We start from the raw sequence: 21670 nt of genomic DNA, 5'->3' as shown, positions 1-21670 counted from the left end.
CCAAGTGAATTGTTTTAGGGTTTGGTGCATTGTCCTTGATCAATGCCTATATCATTCCTGAGAGATGAGAGCAAATACCTTTGGCACAGACGTAATGAAGCCTATTTGTCAGTGTCGTGGGGTCTTCAGCAGTTTTACGTGGAGACAGTAAACATCTCAGAAGTACAGATTTGTACCTGAGAAAATGACAGCAGTCCCTCCCCAAGATGTTCCTTTGTAGCTGTGTTGAAACACCACCCTAGAAGAGAGAGAACTAGTGAGTACATGGGTGTTTTATTTAGTCTGTGCTTTTTCAAACATTGCATTCCTCTCACTCACTGTTGCTCCATATATTATTTTAATATGAAAGGGCCCCTGTCATTAGTCTTTGTTCACATTTTCCTTTGAGCGCTTTCAGAGTGGACTTTAAAAAGTCAGAGGCACCAAAAAAGCTATTTTTGTTCTGTAGGTTTTAAAACTCCATTCATTACCTGTTGTTTTTTTAAGGTCTGTTTAGTGCCTTTTGCTGACTATAAGTTCCACAGAGATATTTACAGATTTGTAATCCCTTCTTTATACAAATATTGGGAAGAAGCAACATTTTTTAAATAATCTGTCTCTGGATTTTACTTGAACTGTGTAGATTTTTGGTCTCTAACACATCTTTGTCACCTACCTGCCAGACTCACTCTTCAAAACCCCAGCTTTTCTTTCTCATGTCCTATGTTCTTCTTGTCCCTGAGCTCTTCCAGTACCATGAAAATCTGTCAAGTGAAAAAACCTCCAAAAGCAGGTTCATGTGCTGTTTCAGAAACTGGGAATTTAAATAAACAAAGCCAATTTAAAAATTAATTTGCTTTAAGTAAAATAGGAGGGTCTATTTGTGTTGGGTGATGCTTTTATTTTGTAAGAAATACTTTCTTTTAGTGTTTAAATTTTGCTGCCAGTTTCAATAAACAGTAGAGCTTTCCAATGTGAAAACTAGTATATTTCACAGAAGTCTTCCTTTTTATCCTTTCTTCTCTTTCTTCATGCAGTTTCTCTTTAGAGGATAAACTGATTATTTAATAAAGGAAACCTCAGCCTACTCTCAATGATGTGGCAGGCTTCACATTTCAGGACAGAAGTATATTTAAGAGCAGCTGTCTCCTGGTGCAGGGTGTCTCCTGGTGTAGCAGGGGTGTGAGGGCAGGCTCACCAGAGCCACCACAGCCTAGAAAGGTGATGCAGAAGTGGGAACCTCTGGATGTAGCGGGATCCTTGTCTGAGCCCAGCTGGTTACAGGCAGGTGTCCATACCAGAAGGAGCTTGTACATCCAGTTCTCTTCCAATAGCTGCTCTGTGGAAAGTTAAATGTTTTCGTTTCTGGCACGTTTTGCAAGCTCTGAATTCACCTTACACACAGGGAGTCATTCCTCTGCATTGTAGGTCTGATGCTGTGCCGATATGGAAGAGTGCCTGTGTGGTTATTCCAAGGCACTTTGATGGGAAAGCAAGTCTAATTGCCTCTGTGATTACTTGCAGTCTCAAGGTTATGAAAAATATTTTCAACAGTGCCCCTTGACTTTGTAAATATGGGGTGCATATGTGTTTTGTCTGTGTGTGGCACAAGGGAATAATGATAATTTCATTATGCAGAATAAGATTTTTCTCTAAGCCAACCTTTTAGTACTTAATGCTCTACCTCCAAAGAACTGCAGTTCATCTGAGGTCTCTGGCGTGATTGTGGTCTACCATGTGTAGCCCTGAAGTGCCATGAAGGCAAGAAAGATGTCTTTACTCCCACTGCTTCCAAAACATTTTCCCAGATGTTGCACCCAGACCTGGAGGAATAAATACACAGTACAGGGTTTCCAGCTCTTGCAGCCCACTCAGTCCCCAGCAGAGGGAACAATAATTTGCTGCTGGTGATAACACATGTTTTTTGGGAAATGTGTCTGAAGTTGCTCGTGCCCATCCTTTCCTTGTCAGGGCAACCTTGGATCAGAAACACAGTCTCTGAGAGTGCAGCAGGCTGAAAACTGCAAGTAAACATCATAAAAGCTTTTTTTAAAATGTTTTGTTCAGGTTTTCTTCTTTTCTGCTTTCTTTTTTTTTTTGCGTGCATAAAAGCAAACAAGAGGTAGATGTTGAAAATTAGTGGTTTCACTCCCCACTTTTTTGCAAATAAGCAGTTAGAAACATGGGTGAATTCTACATAAACTTCTCGTTTCATGGGAAAGTAAAAAGATCTGATGAAACCTGTGTAGGATGAGGAGTTATTTTCTACACTTCAGTGTTTTCTCCACATAGGATATGAAATAGTGGTAATTCAGTCACATTAGTGAGCTTTCCCCTTGTCCCTCTCATGCATATTTTTTTCAGCTGATATTTTTCTTAAGTGTTACATATTTTTAATCTGATTTGTATTGTGATAAAAATTAGTATGTCTTCTTTTGGGAAGTTTAATTCCATTTCCAACTCACTTAAGTGGGAGGTGAGTTTTTTCAATGCTCTATTTCTATACACAGCTTAGCACAGCAGTGCCCATCCTCTGCTTGAGCCTGATTTCTAGCACAGTGCAAACACCAAATAATCAGTTGTGCAAAACTCTAAGACCAAGTTCATCCCTTGGAGCCTTTTAGTTACTTTTTGTTTGGGGTTTTCTTTATTATTTCTTTGACAGGTTTCATTGTTGGATTGGGGTTTTTGGGTTTTTTCAAGAAACAAAAGGAAGGTCTAAGTTTCATTGTGAGAAACCATGAGTATTTCTGCTGATGAACATGATGGAGCAGTGCCAGGAGGAGTGACAGAACCAGCACTGAAGGTGGACGGGTAGGGAAGTGTGACTGGTTTGGTGTCTGCCTTGCAGTTGTAGATCACAGTGAAGGAAAGTTGCTTTATTTGTGGAAGGCCAGGCTAAAGCCCAAGCCTGAAGCACCCCAGTTAAGGAGAGTAAATGTGCAGATCTGCTGGCACCCTCCATACACTTGGCTGCTGATGGAAGTATGGATCTGTTGCATCACCTTTCCCAAATACTCTAGTGAGTGAAGGCTGCTGTAAAAAGCAGAACCTCAGTTTTTTCCCTCAGCACTGGAAATTCAATAGTCTCATGTATTTGCTATGGGTGTTGTGAAGAAGAAAACTCCGTGTCATCATTCACTACAAATATATCTACAAATAGATACCTGTTATCTGTTAAGTGTATATGTGTATGCACTTAACATATTCTTAAAAGCTTACATATATACACACCTTGTCATACAGGAAACAAATTTCAGGAAGGTTAATAAAATTATACTTTTCATGAACTGTTGGGATTTGGTCTGGCTCCTCCATTCAGGTGTACAGGAAGAGGCCTTTTACATTTCCAAATGTTTTACTTTTTCTATTTTTACAGGAGTCAAAATTTATCATACTGTATCAGCAGCGCCCTTGGCAATGTATGTAACTAATCCTTGTCCCCAAGCATTAATTCATTCATATGTCACATAGTGCTTAGGAGGGCCCATTCTGGGGCAAACTCTCTGCAGGAGCCCCAAAAAGAGGAAATAAGGAATTTGCATGGATTCCCCCTCTTTCTCATTTTTCTGTGCATGTGGTTACAGAACAGACCAGAGACTGATACAATGGGTTTGCCTTCTTAAATTACAGTGAATTGAATTTTTTTATTTTAGTCCCAAAGGATTTTTGGCTGGGATTTGTGTGTAAACAGCATCAGACTGGGACAGCTGTATACCTAGAGTGGCATGTGAGACAACAATAGTGAAAGGAAAGAAGCAGGGTTGCCAAACTAGGTGCTGGTCTTGCAGGGGGAGTGAGAAGAAGGGCCAGGATGGCAAACAGAACCAAAGCTCATCAGTGCAGTGGAATGAAAATGTGTTTGTGTGTTTTGATGTGAGAAAAGGACTCCTACCTGAATTATCACAAGTGGATAATTGTAAATTAAGTGGAGTTTGTAAATAGTGAGTTCAAGGGCTGCCAAAGTGTAATGAAATTCTGTCCCTTCTTCCAGAGTGGAAGTTGTCACTGTATATTTGAACTGAAGAAATTGTTTTGTTCCTGGTTTCCACGTGAAGAAACCATGTCCCTGTCCTTTGCCTAAGTCTGACTGAGAACAAGAAATAAAAACCTGAACTTCAAGACGTGTCCCAGGCAGCACAGTATGTTCCTGTTCTGCTCGTAGAAATTGTTTTGCCAGACTTGCTCAACTGATACGAAACTAATCTCTTCCTGGAAAGATATTTTATTTGCATATTTTGACAATACTGAAACATAAAAGTCAAATTGCCTATGTTCACCAAAGAGAGAGAGTGAATTAGGGACTGCATTAAGTAAATAATTGAATTAGATTTTTGCATCAAAATGGTTGAAAATATTTCAAAGCTTTAAAGGGTTCAAGCTAAGTTCTAGCACTTTCATTACAGAAAGTAAGGTGTTTCCTAATGTGTAAGTCATAGCCTTGCTGTTCACTCTCAGCAGTTTTGGGAAGGCTGAGGCTCACTGGTTTGGCTTTCCCACCTGCAGAATGGAGTTGATACTTGTTACACAGTACTACTGTGAAAAGAGACTTCTTTGAGGGATTACATTTTCGAAAAATCTTTTTAAGGCACTTGAAAGTTGTAAAGTGCTTGATAAGTGCTCTATTTTTTCATTAAAAAATTATACTAATAAAAATATCACATAAAATGTAAGAATTGTCATTTTTCCCTTTCCCCATGTCTGAAAGCTCTCCTCTTCCTCTGGGAATGCCTCAGGATGTTCATTATCAGATAGTTTTTTGCTGTTAAAAGATTCTTTTCTGCCTGAAATTTCTTATTTTTAGTAGAGATGCAAAATCTAATTAGCCATCATTTTTGGTTTTCGGTGTATGATTTCTTCTCCTGGCATCTTGTCAGCGTGGATGCACTTAGAACTGTCCTGTATGCTTCAGAACAATTCTGGTGTTTACATGAGAGCTGAAAACAGCTGACATAAATGCTACACATTACATATATTGCATAACATCCTGTAGCAGAAACCAAACCAGGAATCACCAGATGTCCTCAACCCTGCAAAACTGCAGATTTGTTCACTTTGATTAGAAAATTTAGCATATCAGATGTGGGCAGAGGCATGCTTGTTGGCTTATTTATTTTCTTCCTTTACTTCCATTTTTTTTCAGGCTGAATCCTTATGACCTCACTCTGTTTCTGTGTGGGGAATACTTCTCCAAAATAATGACAGTAGAAACTTGGGGCATAAATATTTATATAGCAGAACTGGGCATGTTCCACGTATTAAACTGCACAAATTTCACTAAAAACCCATTGTATTTTGTGAATGGAGTAAGCAGTCTATTTCTCCATGCCCCCATCCTCCCTGTCTGGAATTACTACACAAACCTATACATCAGGTTTTGTTTCATATGCTTTCTAACTGTCCTTCACAGGGTGATGTAAGCTTACATAGAAAAAAATCTGACTAGATTGCTAAACCTTTACCCCTGAACAGTCCCCTATGTTTATTTCCTCATTGTCTCTTATTTGGAATAAAAGTGTTAGCAACATTTCAAAATGCTGTGTGCCACTGCAGGAAGGAGCTGCAGAGAAGTGACATAATAACTCAAGAGTCATGGTGACAATTCCATGTGCAGAAAAAATGGATAGATAGGGATATCTGAAGAGGACATAAATAAGAAGGGGCATGGCACTTATCTGTAATACCAGAAAGAGATGGGAGTTGATTCCAGAGGAAGAGAACTGTTTACAGCTTGAGCACTGGGATAATTTTCTGTCATGGTAGTAGACAGTGTTCCCTCATGGTCGCCAAGAGCCTGCTAAACTGCTGGATAAATGAAACTTAAATAATACATAAATGAAAGGAACTGCAGATGGGCAGAGGGAGTACATGGGGCATCTGCAGTTGCAGTAAATAAGATTCCTCGCCCAAGGAATGAATATAAGCCCAGCTCTGTTTCCTGGAGTTCCAGAGCAGTTTCCCTGCTGGCAGAATAACCCATAACTATTTACATGGTGGTTTTGTGGTGTCTGTCTTTAAAACATCTGGTCTGGCATCAAATACTGTTGATACCAGCTAGTTGATGGGCAGAGGATAACTGCTGAGGAACATCCCACGTGGGAAATACTGCATGGCACAAAACAGACCCTGGTTCTGTTGTCCCTTACATGGCATGTCTTGGGCTGGTACCTACACAGAGTTTTTTTTTTAATAAGGAATATGTGAATGTCATCAAGTTATAAAGTAAAAGTTCAAGGGATTTTTTTGCCTGAGTGAATGGTCTTCCAGATGTCAGGGTACATGAATAAAGACATGGGAAGACAGATGTTGGGCTGTGTGAAGGGTGGAAAATTTTGAAATGGCTGAACAGTGGTCATTATTCAGCATTATTAATTCTATACTTGAAGAGTTTTGGAGGATTTAATGAGCAGCAGTTGTAACCATGTTCCTAAGTGCTTAAGTGAGAGGAGTCATGGTAGGTTAGGAAAAATAATATGGTAAAAGTAATTAAACTAATTTGGTTTGTCACATCTGGACTACAAAAGGCATGGTTTTGGAGGGCTCTTAGAAATAGATGTTGTGTTAATAGAAGATTGAGAAATGACTATTCCCATTTGGAGCATTGACTCATCCCTTCAAAACTTGGTAATTAACTCCCCCAAAAAATAGAAAATACTAATTTTCTACAGAGAACTGTCTAGAAATACTTTCTCATGCTCCAGGGTCCTGCTTCATCTATGTAAATGGCTGTTGTGTACTGTTCACTGTCCATATATTACAGGACAAAGCTGCAGACTAGTATCAGGATTTCTCTGGTTTGGGATATTTTGGTCAGGTTTCAGGACAAAGCAATAGAGCTCACAAAGGCACATGCAAAACTAGAGACTGAGCAAATGTTCACAGCTTCAGGCATCTGTTTTTAAATTGATAGGTCCTTTAAAACTTCACAGATTCAGAATGTTGAACTAACAGGATTTTGTCTTCTTCCAGTTTTCCTTTTCTCCTCTTCCTAATTGCCACATGTTTTTAGTCTCTTTCTGCAGCTCTTCTTGCTTCCAATTTCCCAAAACTGTCTACTGTTTTGACTTCTTCATTCCTGTGTTTCCACCACCCCAGGCAAAACTCACACAGCCTGCATTTGCTCCTTAAAGCTGAATGAGAATTTGAGTGTCTGGGTGCACGAGGAGTCAAAATGTGCCCGTACTTTAAGCCCAAGAGTTTCTTAAACACTTAAACTCAAGTGTTCGCACGGAGACAGAAGTGTCTGAGTCAGAATGGTTGAGTGTTTGATTTCAACTCCACTGCAATCCAGTCTTAAAGTGCAGATAGAGAGATAGATAGATAGATATATGCACTGCAATTAAGTTTTTCCAGTTTTGTCCACCTTCTCACACACTGCTCCCCGGGTTGCCCTGCTGAGGCCCAGCTCTTCTCTGTTGGTTACACTGAGGATTTAGCCATGAGTGCTCAAGCTCTCATCAGGCAAAGCGGGTGTGGAATAGCTGACACCAACTTCTCAGCTTGTAGCAATTCTGCTCCTGCTGGTCCTTTCTCCGTCATTTGAACTCTTGAGTTTTCTGGTTTTGACAAACACAGTGGTTAGTCTTCATGTCTGGGATGACACCAAGCAAAAGGTTAAGAGTTAGTATATGAAGGAATTTTTTTTCTAGCACTTGAGCATGCACAGATAATGTAGCTGTTTTAAGAGAAAAGCAGTAGTACTGTTCTTTCCCTAAAAATTAGACTTGTATAAAATGTTGATAAACCTTAATGAACAATCATCTTTCACAGTTGTCTTTACAGTGGCCTTTTTAAGGTGCTTGTGAGTGAATATCTTCACAGTAACACTACTTTGGCTGTTTTTTTCTTTCTTACACTAAATGTATATATTTAATTGAAAACAACAAGAGGTTCTCTTAGGTTGAGCTTGTGAGAGTGATTCTCCTTCAGTGGAGTAAATACCTTGCAAGGAATGTCGTCAGTCCTGTCTCTTTCACATAACTTCATGAGGGCTGGGTAGGCAAGACTCACTGAGGAGGGATGCTGGAAGCAACGTGTGGGAACTCCAGCTGTGTGATCTGCACTCATATCCTTCTGTCACCTGACTCATTTCTTACCTGAAATGGTATTGTTTTAATGGATGAACTAAAAAAAACTCTTTCTGGTATTTCTTGTGCAAACCATCACTTTCTGCGTTGAGTTCTCTGTTTTCTGCTGAGGGAGGGAAGATCTAGAATTCTGTATAACAAGGGGAAGGACTTCATGGATATCTTTAATATCATTATTAGTGATCTGGACAAAGGGATCAAGTGCACCCTTAGTAAGTTTGCAGATGACACCAAATTGGGAAGTGTTGATATGCTGGAGGGTGAGGAAGCTCTGCAAAGGAATCTGGACAGGCTGGATCAATGTGCTGAGGCCACTTGTGTGAGAGTCAACAAGACTGAGTGCTGGATCCTGCACTTGGGTCACAACATCCCCAGGCTGGGGAAAGGGCTGGAAAGCTGCCCATCAGAAAAGGATCTGGGGATGCTGATCAACAGCTGCTGAGAATGCCAATTGTAGGCAGAACCTCCCTTCTTGCATCTCTTCAAAAGTCAATAAATGCTTTGCAGTGAGCCCTTGGTTTCAAAAGAAAATCACCAAGTAAGGCCAGGCCTGGCCTGTGTCAGCAAGAGTGTGGCCAGCAGGGCCCGGGCACTGATTGTGCCCCTGCACTTGACACTGGTGAGGCCGCACCTTGAATCCTGTGTTGAATTTTGTCTTTCTCACTAAAAGAAGGACATTGATCTGCTGGAGTGTGTGCAGAGAAGGACAGTGGAGCTGGTGAAAGGTGCGGACACAAGTCTTATGAGGAATAGCTGAGAGAAGTAGGGTTCCTCAGTCTGGAGAAAGAGAGGGTCAGGGGAACCTTTTTGCTTTCTATAAATACCGGAAAGGAAGTTGTTGCAAAGTGTGGGTCAGTCTTTTCTCCCAGATAATAAGTGATAGGACAAAAGGAAGTGGGCTTCAGTTACACCAAGGGTGTACCAAGATAGGTTTAGATTGGATATTAGGAAGAAATTCCTCACCCTGGTTGTCCAATGAAGTAGTTGAGTCTCCATCCCTGAATATGTTTGGAATTTCAGATGCTTGTAAGTAAAAATCCAGAGCCTAAGAAATATTTGTTGTCTGAAAGTGTCTGTGGCCGAAGAAGCCAGCTGAGGTGGTATCTGGTGAACAAGAGTTGAAGTGTGTTGAGGGATGGGCAGGACAAGCACTGCACTTGGAAAACGTTGATGTGGTGTGATGGGAGCCTTGGAATCAACCTGCCAAGTTGGATGAGGGTACTGCTATATTTGTACAGTGCTTTGCACCAACTGTTGTGGCATGAATATCTATGTAAGACAGTTTGGTGGCAAATTTGAGTGCATTTTGTAGGACTGTGTCATTGGCAAGAGTGTGCATCCCACCATCTGCCATGTAGCTTGTGCCTGCCTGTCCAGCTCGCAGCAGCTGCTGGATTTGAGGTGCCCAACACTGTGGCCACCCAGTGGCAATGAGCACTGTTTGGTGCTCTGTGCTTGGTCAGAGAGAACAAAATTATCTGGGCTGAGCTGCTGCTGGTGCAACTACAGGTTGTGGTCAGAGCCCTGATTGCTGGGTTCTCCTCACAGCAACTGTTTCCCACCCCCATCTGACATCAGAACTGCAGCACAGCCCAGATGGTGCACAGAAGGTACCAACCCAAGGAGCTCAAATGTTGCTGACAACCTCACTGACATGACATGCTGGTGTCTGTACAGCACTCAGTTTCCTTACAGAGGCCATTTCAGCTGGATTTTTCAGGGCTGTTTGAACTTTGTGATGATACTCTTGCTTGGGAATTTTCTTTTGAAACCAAAGGCTCTCTGCAAAGCATTTATTGACTTTTGAAGAGACGCAAGGAGGGAGGTTCTGCCTACGAAAAGGCGAGTGTTGCGTCAGTGGTTCATATAATTGAAATAGTTCCTTGCAAGCTGCTCATGATTCATATGAGATAATAAATAACTGAAGAATGATTGTGCCTAACAAAGGAAACAGTTGTTGCGGAGATGCCCTTTTGTTGTCCAGGTTGTGATTACCTAGTTTCAGAAGAGGAAGTAAAATTTTAGGCACACAAAAGGAAGATAAATATGGACCTCACACAGTTTCCTTTCCTCAGTTTGGGTTTATGCTGAACTATGGGATCAAGGTAACTGCCAAGAGCATTTCTATAGACTCTGAAGGTGAGTGATAGAAGTCACAAAGAATTATAGTCTAAAAACATGGCCAAAATGGGATTTTAAACAGTTTGTGCTTTATGCAAGCACAAAATGCAGTTTGGCTGTATTAATCTTCTCCTCTGACATTATACAGCATCATTCTTATCCTAAATGTAAAGCAAGATGGTGGGATTTTCCAAAAATCTACATTAGCCCAAGTCTGAGCTCACTAAAGTAAATGGGTATTTATGAACAGTGTTGTGCAAGTCCCATGGCTAAGTACATTTAAAAATTGTACACATCTTGGGCAAAATTATTTTTACTGAAAGTTAGCACAGTAAATAAAGAGGAGGTTTTGCAGACTGAATTTTTATGTTTCATTGGGAAATTGTAGTTGATTTTTACCAGCTTACTAAGAAATGTCTCGGCATGCTGTTTATACAAATAATCAAAAACCTTCATAAACATCGTAGAATAACGGGAAGTCTGTGTCGGCACATGGTAAATTGCAGAAATATCAGGTAATCTGGTCATCTGGGGAGAAAGTGCAGCCTGACAGGATGAGGGTTGCAAACTTTTATGGTAAATATGAAAATAGTTGCACAGCCCTCTGTCCTGATGTTAATACTCACATCACCCCTGCAAGGTAGGATCTATATTATTGCCTTAATCCTGTTGATTCTCTCAGTCATGTGAATGCCACAGGAATGATAAATCTCAAGGCTCTTTTCCTTATATTCAGCAGATCCAGTACCTCATAATTGTGTAATTTGGCCTAAAGCAACCCCTAGGCAGTGCGTGTTCACGGGAAGCGTGCAGAGGGGATTGTGGGGATTAATGGCAACAAGGGGAAAGTCACAACCTGTTTTTCCCCCTTCCCCTCTTTCTTTTGTTTCTCCCAGGAGAAAAACCCTACAAATGTACCTGGGAAGGCTGCACCTGGAAGTTTGCTCGATCCGATGAACTGACGAGGCATTACCGCAAGCACACGGGAGTGAAGCCATTCAAGTGTGCAGACTGTGACCGCAGCTTCTCCCGCTCGGATCACTTGGCGCTCCACCGCCGCAGGCACATGCTGGTTTGAGAAATGCTACCTGTTCCAGCCAAGTTTAAGAGCTGGGTCTCTTAACTACCCACAGTGAATTCAGCAGGGCTGAATCCCCTTCTACAGTGTTAACAGGCAGGGCTTTCCCTGGTGTCTGTAATGAAAAATAATAACAGAAATTCAAAAAAAGCAGGAAAAGAAGTGCCACTCTTCTCCTCGCCATCTGAAGTTAACTCTGTCTGCCCCTCAGCATGGCTACCCCCTGAAAGTGTCATCACAATCACCTGGGAAATAGCAGCTGAGATGCTACAGGAATGGGCATTATTTTACATGCTGCATCCTTTGACAAAAAGTGTTTATAGCTTGTATGTTTTCTCAGCTGCCAGACATTTTGTTCCTGAAAAATCGCTGCTGGTTGGAGTATAGATACCGTGAACTGATGATGATGATGACGATGATGATAGTGATGATGATGATGATGAGAGAAGACCGCTAGATCTGTAAGATGCCATCTTTTCCCCTTGTTTTCAATACCATCTGGCTGGTGTCAGCACTGCACTGGAGCCGTGCTACAGGCAAGCTGCGTGTGAGTAGGCAGGAAGATTCTGCTGGAGAGGTCCCGCTGCCGGAGCTGGAGGTTTGCTTGATCAGACTTTTGCAATAATGATGGTGGCATTTTAATATCATACCACAACTTGTCATTATGCCCCAGAGGACACCAGCCATTTAACTTTTTTCTTTTATGTTTTTTTTTCCTTCTTTTCTTTCGTCGTCGTCGTTGTTGAAGTCTGTAAAATAAGCAAAGGGCAGCAGCATCTGTGCTGAAATACCATATTAAGTATCTCTGTTTTACCATGGAATTATTTAGATCCATTTTCTGATTTGTATAGAAAGAGCCCACCTAAAAACAGCTACCCTATTCTCAGTGTGCTGTTTTCTTTCATGCAGGTATCCTCTTCCCCACAACCATTATTTGAACCCAAGGAAATAGTCAGATCTTGTACTTGCTGGTACCAAGGTTAGTGGTATAGCCATTCCTGAGATGGAATTGAATGTATCGTCAAAACAAAACAGAGAAGAAACGGCTGCATCTCTTGCAGAGAAAAAGCAATAATGAATAAAATGGCTCTTGTGACAATAATTTACTCCACACCAACAGAAGTGGGGGGTATGCAGAAACAGCATGTAAGATTTAAGCATTTAAATTAATCTTTTTGCTGGTTTCACTGACCTGCTAGGCGCCACAGTTAAGTACTTTTATTTCTGTTAACATAATACTGGTGTCTGGAAAGCAGGAAAGATAAAGGAAAGAGTTGATTGTTGAGGAGGTAGTGGATGAACTGTAAGTAGGACAGAGAAATATGCAGTTGTGCTCTGCAAGACATTAGAGTTCTCCCTGGGAGTTAGGGAATAACAAGATTTTGCCAGCTGTCTAGTATGATCTAAATGTATGGGTACCAGTGGCTGCCTCTGCTTCGATTTTCAACCCAAGCCTTTTCAGATTAAATAAAAGGAAATTCTTGATCATTCCCATACAGCCCTGTAATTGCAAACCAATTTGTATTAATTGAATTATGTAGGAAAGAGAGAAATTCTTAGTCATCAGTTATTCATGCAAACAGAATAGTGTTTTTCTGTTTTCCTTCCTCAGAAGGATCTGCCTATTCAGCTAAATTTGACAAAGGGGAGGCTTGGCAATATTTTCTAAGTGTTGAGATTTTCATAGCTTAGAAATGAAAGATGTAAACATAAAGGTCTTTTGCAATGCATTTAATTATGAATATTTTGTTCCAGGAATTCCAGATTAAATTTGTGATGCCACTTGTTTGTTTTTAAATGTTTGACCATCTCAGTTAATATTAGATTCCTGCAGTAAATGTGGTAATGTTGGGATTCTGGAATCAAGGTAATCTTTAAGAAAAAACAACACAGAGTAACCATACAGATACAAAAGCAATTACAGTCAATTGAGGATTAATATGACTGGGATTATACTTTCTAAAAGCATTCATAAGATCCAGAGTTTGATTGTCTTTAAATATCCTTAATATTCCCCAGTATGGATAGTTTATCAACTCTCTGAAAGAAGTTACAAAAACCTCAGGCTTTCCACTGCCCAGTCAGCAGCAGAGAAACTCAACACAAATTATTCACATCTGTTGTGGGAAAAATGCCTCTGTCAATTCCCATTGACCATGTTGGTGATCTACTTCCACCAAATTTGACGACATTCTAGCCTCCATCTCCAAATCAGGGACAGAGCAGGGCTTCTGGATAGACCATGAGGCATTGCAGGGCAGCAGAACTGTGTCTTCATGAGCAGCATTGCTGCTGTTGATTTAAAAAACTGGTTGTCAAAGTGTTGTATGTGAGGTGCTTCATGGATTATGTCTGAGGTCTGGTTTTTGTGTACTTCAATATCATTCCCTTAAATGCATTTGTCATTGTTGGCATTTAGGGAAAGAAGTCAGGTCAGGTAGGACTCCTTGATAAAATTCTTTTCTTGCCCAAGAATATTTTACCAACTAATTATTTGAATCGTAGTAATCCAGTTGAAGAACCAATGGCATACAGAATTCCTTTCAGGATCTGTGAGTGGGGTTGTTTTTCTCTCATAGAAAGTTAAGTTTGCTTGAGCAGAAACTCCTGCTGGGCATTCTGCTAGCATACAGGAGGATGTGATGTTACTCTCAGACATCAGTTGCAGGGTGCAATTGGGAGAGATCAGTGCTCCTCTTTAGGCTTCCCCTGTTGTCAGTGAAGACAGAGAAACTACCAGAGAAATTGAGAGGCCTTTAATTTTAGTGTTCAGCTTTGAAATGCCCTGTGGAAGAGCATGTGTATAACAGACCCTGGAGAGGCTCATCTCCCAGGGCCGAGGTTGGTTTGTGTGAATCCCTGGCTTTTCAGCTGGTTGCCTGTTAAAATATGAATTGGAAACACTGCAACAGAAAGAGGGTCTGGTTTTATTCAAAGAACCCCAAAGTGATAGAGGGTTAAAGCAGCGGTAATGCCAAAGGACACAGGCACAGAGTGTGGCAATGGTAGGAGAATGAAGCCAAAAGGTGAAGGAGCGTGTGCTAAATTTTGTTATTTCCCAGGCAGGAAGTACATCCTCAGCCTTTCAGCACATGTGCAAGGGCTTCTCATGCTGCTGTTACCTGTAGATGAATTGCACAACCAGCTGTAGTCCACCCCTGGGTTTCAGATACACAGTATGGTTCTTGGTAAGGTTCTCATTCATACCAGCACCTGCAGGCTTTGGTCCCAGTTACTCCCTGGGGTTTATTTCTGGGTTTTGTCCCTTTCCAAAGTATTTTAAGAGAAGTTACTCGGGAGGATGGGGGTGTTTGAATGTGGAGCTGATGTCCCCCAGATCCTCAGTGTGTCTTTGTCTTTATTAGCTGTGGTTTTGACCTGCCAAGTTTTTGTGCTCGTGCAAAGACCATGGGCAATTGCTCCGGGGTAGTTTCCTCAAAAATCCTGGTACCCCACCACAGGTCTGTGACATTTCATGGCTGTGGTGAAGGCTTACATCATGTGTAGCATGCAGAAATACCAGATCTCATCCTGACATGATCCACTAGGACCATCTTAATTGAGCAGCTGGGATACACAAACATACAGTGTCCCATTCCTTCAGAAAGACAAGAGATTTCAATCCACCATGCCCTGACATTGCATGTTACAGCTTGCAAGGGAAATTGGGCCATGAAGTGTCAGATTTCATGTATTTTCAAAAGTTCTAAATGGATTTGTCAGGAAACCTCAGGAGCCAGAATTTTAGGAAAATGTAATGAGCAAACAGCTTTGATACTAAACTTTTAAAATTTTTAATTGTGTCATTATTTTTTTGAGCACCCTTTATATTCAGCACTGTAAAATTGGCTCGTTGCAACAGCAGTTTTTACTTGAGGATGAAGATGCAGTATTCCTTATTCTCTGTCATGCTTGCATAATTAATTAAATAGATTTAGACTGACTTGTATATATGATTATTTGCTGGAGTAACGTATAACAAAATTAACAGTGTTGAAAATTACATCAGTGATGTTGATGTTCGGGTAAACTTGCAGTGCAGAGCATGGACAAATAGCTGGACAGCCTTTCTCCCCTTTAATAATGATAATAACAGTGATCATAAGCCTCTTTTTCCATTAGCCACATTGAAAATGTATTCTAATTGCCATTTATAAATTTAAATTCTGGTAATAAATGCTATTTAATGTAAAAAATCTCTTCCCCCTTTATTGAAGGTGGATACTTCAAAATCAGACTAGGTGTGACTAACAATACTAACCACTTACTTTTTAGTTTGAATTTGAGTTTGGAAAGGTCATTGTGTGAAACTGTCTTCCACAGCAGTCAAGTCTTAAGATGGTTCAGGAAATCCATGCTGCTCCCACATGCTCATCCTTACACTCATGCATATGATCCCCAGAACTTCCAAGTGTTTCTACCCATGTGCAGATAATAAACAAGTTTATTTAAAATTAAAATATAGGAAAAAAACCCAAAAAAGAACAGAAAAGGAAGAATTTTAAGTAAACTCTGTTACAGAAAATACTACCTTAAGAAACCAGCTCATGTTATTGTGTTATGCCTTTCCCTGTGATACATGACTGGAGAATTGCACAAAGAAATTGTTGTATTTTCGCAGTTTTGCTGTAGTGTAGCAGTTGCTATGTAATGTATGCTTATGAAGTAATGCCCACTGGAACATTGAAAAGGCTTAAATTCTCCACAATAAATCAGGTTTTGGCATAAAAATGTAACTGTAAGGATACTGCATCTTTAGAAATCAAAGTAACTTGAAAGTATTTTAGTATACTTGTAACAGTTAAAATATTCTGTAATACATGTGATAATGGAAAAGTATTTTCAAACTCACAGTTTTACGTGGGGTGTTAAATAGCTGAAATTAAATACATTTTTAAACAATCCTTACCTTCAGTTTTCATTGGAAGACTGTTAGGATAATGCCTTGCAAAGCTGAAACACAAGACTCAAGAAGTAAATTGTTCTGTTTTATCAGAGTGTGTTTTCTCTGCAAAATGGAGTGGCCACTTCTTTGCTGTTTTGCAGATGATGTGTGCTATAGCAAAGTTATACTGAGTCCTTCCGTGTCAATAAGTCAATGCTCAATGTCTTTGACTGAATAAAGGAAAAAAACACTTAAACAAAATGAAAACCATATGAAAGGTTTGTTGGTTTGTGATTTCTTTATTCCTTCTGGCATTTTACAATGAACTGCAGATACAGGAATGGCAAATACTCATATGATTTTATTTCTTCTTGTATTTCCCCAGCTGCAGTGCATCCTGATTAAAGGTTGCAGAGTGAAATAGGCAGCTGCTTTTTGCTGATTCCAGGGGAGTTTAGTCTTCTAGGTGCAGTAACATGTCAAGAGTATCCATTGTAGCAGGACAGTTCTGACATTTAAAATACACATACACTTCAGTGAGATAGCCTGAAATCTATTTTAGAGGTGAAACAGAAACTGAAAGTGCCTGTAATTAGAACTGATGGGATGTTCCTATACTTTTACACAGCAATAACATAATGGGATTCTGTTAACAGTAAGGTGAAAATGAAATTTTACTTGGAGAACAATAATGCAGCACAGAAACAAACACAAAGTGCCATTTGTATGTTCACATGTTGAGATACTGTGTTAGAGGTTTTAGTTATTTTCTCAGATAACATCTGTCATATATTTGTAAGAAGAAAATAAATCTTAGTTTACAAATGACTCGTAGCTGTACCGATTCTCAGTAGGTGTGATTGGAAGTTGTTGTCAGAGCAGTGTTTTAGGGGAATTCTTCCCAATTTATGTTGGATATGCCCGTGTATCCAGGGTATTCTCTAGTGAAGTAATCCAAAACCAGCAATAAGCCCAATGGAGCTTTTTTTTTAGGGAATGTGAAAGAATAGGGATTCTCTTGAAAAATCCTCTGCATTGAACTCTGGAAACACAAGAGTTCACCTTATGTCTCCTTTCTCTTCATCATGTAATGCTCATAGTATTTAATATCATCTTGGTTGACTTCATGAGTGGACAAAATGTATCACTTCACTTTCTTCTGGGGACAAATGAGTGAAAAATTAGGGACTGTCTGTCTAGAGACTATTTGAATAGCAAAAAAGAAGTTGATATTCCTAAAATGAAGTATGGAGATTTTTATATTGAGTGGCCTAAACATTTGCATCAGTAGACTAATTGATCTTACCAGAAAATGGCCAGCTGTAACTCTTGCACTCTTATTTTTTCTCAGTTTTTTTGTAAATATTAACTACTGCTAATGGATTCTTAAAATAGCAGTGTAATGCCAGCCCTCATGCTTCTTTTATTTTTAAAAATTAATTTATTGGAATTCAAAATGTAACTGGTTGTCCTGATGCCTTTGCCAAGGAAGATTGCTTTCCATCCTCTGAATTTGTACCTGTCATTTATCCAGGCATAATTTTGTATTTGAGAAATCCTGCATTTTGTTTAGACTTCTGCTGCCATCAGTGGGTACTGCTGGAGTCTCACTGAGGCTCATACACAGATGAAAGTGCGGGTCCAAAAACACCCCCCCCCCCCCCCCCAAAAAAAAAAAGGTGCACATGGACACATTTGTAACAATTAGGTATTCATGCACATGAGTTAATTACGTGACAAGGTTGCTCATTCAGTAACAAATTTAGATGTTAACCACTGGTAGAAATAATCCCCTCAAAACATGCTTATACTTATTTTGCTGTCCTGAGCTTATCTCCAGATATTAAGCACATAAAAGAATACAACTCATGCTGGGGATTTCAGGAGAGCACCAGGGAATGTGTCATCAGAAGGACAAAGGAATTTAGTTTCTTACCCAGTACCTGAGCCCTTCTTGGAGAGGAGTGTTCTGTTCTTTGTTTTGGAGCAACAACCCTGCGAGGGGGCACCCTTAGAAAGCTGCCATGTTGGAAGGCTTGGCTGATCCCACCCTGCATTTGTTAGTTCTTCGGTAGGAAAGGGCACCTTGTCTTCACCATCCCAAAATGAGACTGGTTTTTTCCCCTTCATTCTAAAAAGCAAACTCTGAGTAAGGGTCTTCTTTTTTTTGTTTGTTTTTTTAGTCTGTTTTGTTCTGATTTTACTTTTTTTGGGCTTTTGTGTTTTATTTGGGTTTGGGGTTTTTGTTTTTTTGTGTTTTTTTTTTTTTTTTTTGCTTTGCAAGCATTATTCTATAGCAGCTCATGTTCACTGACTTTGAATTATGAAATAGTTGCCTTTGTGGTAACTTTTACATTATTCAATACAGAGTTTTTCAGTCCTCCAGAGAAACAAAACTAGGCATGTGAATTTTAGCTATTACAAAAACAAGAATACAAAAAATTACTTGAGATCCTATTGTCCATATGAATGAACTGCAACATCTTTCCCAATTCAAAGTCAGAAGTTTCAGTGAGCCAAGGTGCTCTCAGAAGCAAAAGAAGAGATGGTTGAGACATTGGCTCACTAAACCTTGCTCTGTGCTGTGACCTCAGCATATAAAAACATGAATTCAGTGTCTGATACGGGACCACAGGCGATGGCTTTGATGGATTGTCATAAGCATCAACCATAAAATACACAAATAGGTTCAGATACCACTTTTCTCCCTCTCCCTGCCTTTCTAGGTATAAAAGAGCTTTGGAAAGACAGCTTGAGCCAAATCTTCATGGCTGAACTAACATTTTTCACGATTCAGAGCTGTTGTTGTCATTTCTGGTTTCAGACTTTTTCACTGCCACATTCCCACGTTAAAAAACCCGCATGGTTTATTTCTCTCCTGATTGTCCTATACATGGCTTCCTTGGTAATGTAAGTTCTTCACTGAACACCTACACAATATGCTCTCCTAACCTTCTGTCTGTCCTTACCAAGTTATATTTGCCATTTGCACATTTGTAGAATATACACAGAGATAGTAATGAATTACTTAAGTTTCATGTACCATCAGCCTTAAGACCTTCAACCCACACACAGGCACATGCACTTCATACACATCAAGGGAAAGAGAGATTTGGACACTGCTATCAACATGTGGGGTCAAAAATACCATTAAATCAGAAAGTTCTTTCAGCTGTGTTCAGGAAAAAACAATACTGAAAAATATCATTCTTGGCCAAGTTACTTATGGACGAAGCAAATTCCCCCATGGTGTTATTTGAATGAAAACCTAAGGATGGGATTGTATTTGGCCCCAAATTGTTCCTTCTAACCAGGTCATTACTGTTGTATGTACCAATGAGCGTTCATTTGATCCTCCTGTGTAAAAATACAAAAACATCCCGTAGTTTACCAAGTGATTCATTTGGGACTGAAGCTTCACAGCAATGGAATTAGTGTGTACAGCACCTCAGTCTTTTTCCTAGATAAGATGGAAAAGGGAGGGCCATTATCAGTAACCCCATAGAGATAGTAGTGTCAATAGAGCTCCTACATTTAAAAGGAATAAAAATACCAGTGCTAGCAGGCAAACATATTAGTTTTTTAGACTTTCTTTTGCCTTCTTTTCAAGAGCTTTTAAATACAAAAATTACTTTTCTTCAAAACTTAAACTTCTGAAGATCTAATTTCCCAATAGTTTCCTCTGCATTTATATACTATGTAGTGTTTAGGCAATGCCTATGTTATAAGTTTATTAATATTATGTAAGTGTTGTTCTTGTATTTATGTATAGTGTATGTATTGTAAATATACTCAGAGCTTTTTTTCCTCTTACTGTAAAAAGGTGATTTTTGCCCTATGATAATGTAAAGGGAGTCCCCTAATGAAATTCTGTCAGAGGATGATTATTCCACTCTATTCTCAAAGATTTAAATGAACAAGTGTTATCGTTTTAAATGGTGTCTCAGACATATTTTGTTGGTGCATTGCTTTTCTGTATTCAACTTTCCTATGAATTGAGCTGTGAATTGAAATAGAGTTTAAACCTTTAAATGTATGCATTTGTACAATTATCTGAATGGAGGCATGAAGGTTAAATAAAGCATTTTGTATGGAACAAACCCCTAATTATTACTGTGGATGACTCAAAGCTTCTGGAATACCTAGATACTAACTTTTTAAAATTAAATCTTTGTTTTCTATAAACACATAGTGATTTTTTTAATGGAATGTTTGCTTAAGAAATGGATTTTACTTGCCTTTTTGATTTTTAAAAGTCACCATAGAGAGAAGACATTCTTTCTCCTTTCACAGAATTTGTGCATCTGTGACAAAGCTGGAACAAATGAAATAGCACTCAGCAGTATAAACAAAAATGTCCTGGGGTGATATAAAATATTTTTCATTGCTATATAATCTGAATTCCCCAAGTACTTTAAAAGGGGACCTCTTTACTTCTGCCCCTCTCCTTTCCCTGTGTGTGGGGAGGCTGGTGCAGTTGATGTGCAGCATGTGTAAGGTGCTGCTGCAGCCAGGAGAGGTTTTGTCCACTGTGTGCCCCTGAAGTGAAGGAACAGCTGCTGGAGGAGGGCAGTGCCACACTGGAAATTGCAAGTTCATACCTGGCTGACGAGATCTGGTATTTGCAATTGCTCCTAGGGACACTCTGAGGCCTGTGGGCTTGTCCCTTGTGTCTGGCCCTTCCATAAAAAAGCTTTCTTTATGTTTGAGCCAGTCTAGGACAACTGGATGTATAGTCAGAGGCTTGCAGCCACACAGCACCCTTATTGGTGAAATTTCTCCTTAAAATTAATTTCCCCTTCCCCTGAATTCCCATCGGCTTTTAACCAATATGATCATTTATCTGCTAAAAGGCACAGTGTTACATGGTTACAGGCAGAGAAATGAGTAAACAAAGTGATTTGGAGACCTTTGAGCCTTATGAAGAGATGTTTCTCAACCAAATCTGTGCTATAACAGATCTTCCATCTCTCAAACCAATGATGAATTTAAAAATCAGATAGTTGCATTGGCCCTTCCAAAGCACTTCTGCTTTCCACACAATAAGTTGTTTGTTCTTCCTCAGTGTCCTGTATGTGTTTAATTTCATTTTTTTCTCCCAAGAGTGACATAAGTATAAAATGCATCACTGCCTGTTTAGTCTGACCTCCTCAGTGAACGCCCACACCGTCCTCTGCCCTGACCCATGCTCTGTTCCTGAAAAGTTATTTCTTCCACTTGCACAAACAACTGCTCAATTGTCCAGTAATCCCTCCCCCTTTTTTTCCCCTTTGTTATTGAACAGTCCACTTGGAATGAGAAGTTGGCACGTTGTGTTAAGCACATCGCACGGGGCACGTCCGGCTCTCCGTGAGCATGACAAGGAGTGGCCGCTGGTAACCACCTTCAACTTTGCACACTGAGTTACTAGATCAGATAAGCACAGTTCCCTCTCTACGTGCAGGAAAAAGTCACATGGGCATCATCCTTGAACCCCGGGAGATTGCCTGCCTCCCAGACAGAGTTCTGGCAGTGCAGACT

The 21670-nt window shown here is 39.9% G+C and overlaps 1 protein-coding gene across 3 annotated transcripts in view; it reads left to right on the top strand.

Annotated features, from left to right (window-relative positions):
* Positions 1-20453, top strand: part of KLF12 (KLF transcription factor 12) — a 240810-nt gene extending 220357 nt beyond the window's left edge. For all 3 annotated transcript variants that reach the window (XM_054271667.1, XM_054271665.1, XM_054271666.1), the window contains one exon: positions 11084-20453. In XM_054271667.1, coding sequence (XP_054127642.1) covers positions 11084-11265 — 182 coding nt within the window. In that variant the 3' untranslated portion in view covers positions 11266-20453. The remainder of the gene's footprint in view (positions 1-11083) is intronic.
* Positions 20454-21670: the final 1217 nt, after the last annotated feature.

This window comes from Melozone crissalis, unplaced genomic scaffold (genome assembly GCF_028551555.1).
Source record: "Melozone crissalis strain CALT ecotype California unplaced genomic scaffold, PUWL_Pcris_2 ptg000013l_1, whole genome shotgun sequence".
NCBI lineage: Eukaryota > Metazoa > Chordata > Aves > Passeriformes > Passerellidae > Melozone > Melozone crissalis.
This window is presented reverse-complemented; position numbering and strand designations above follow the sequence as displayed.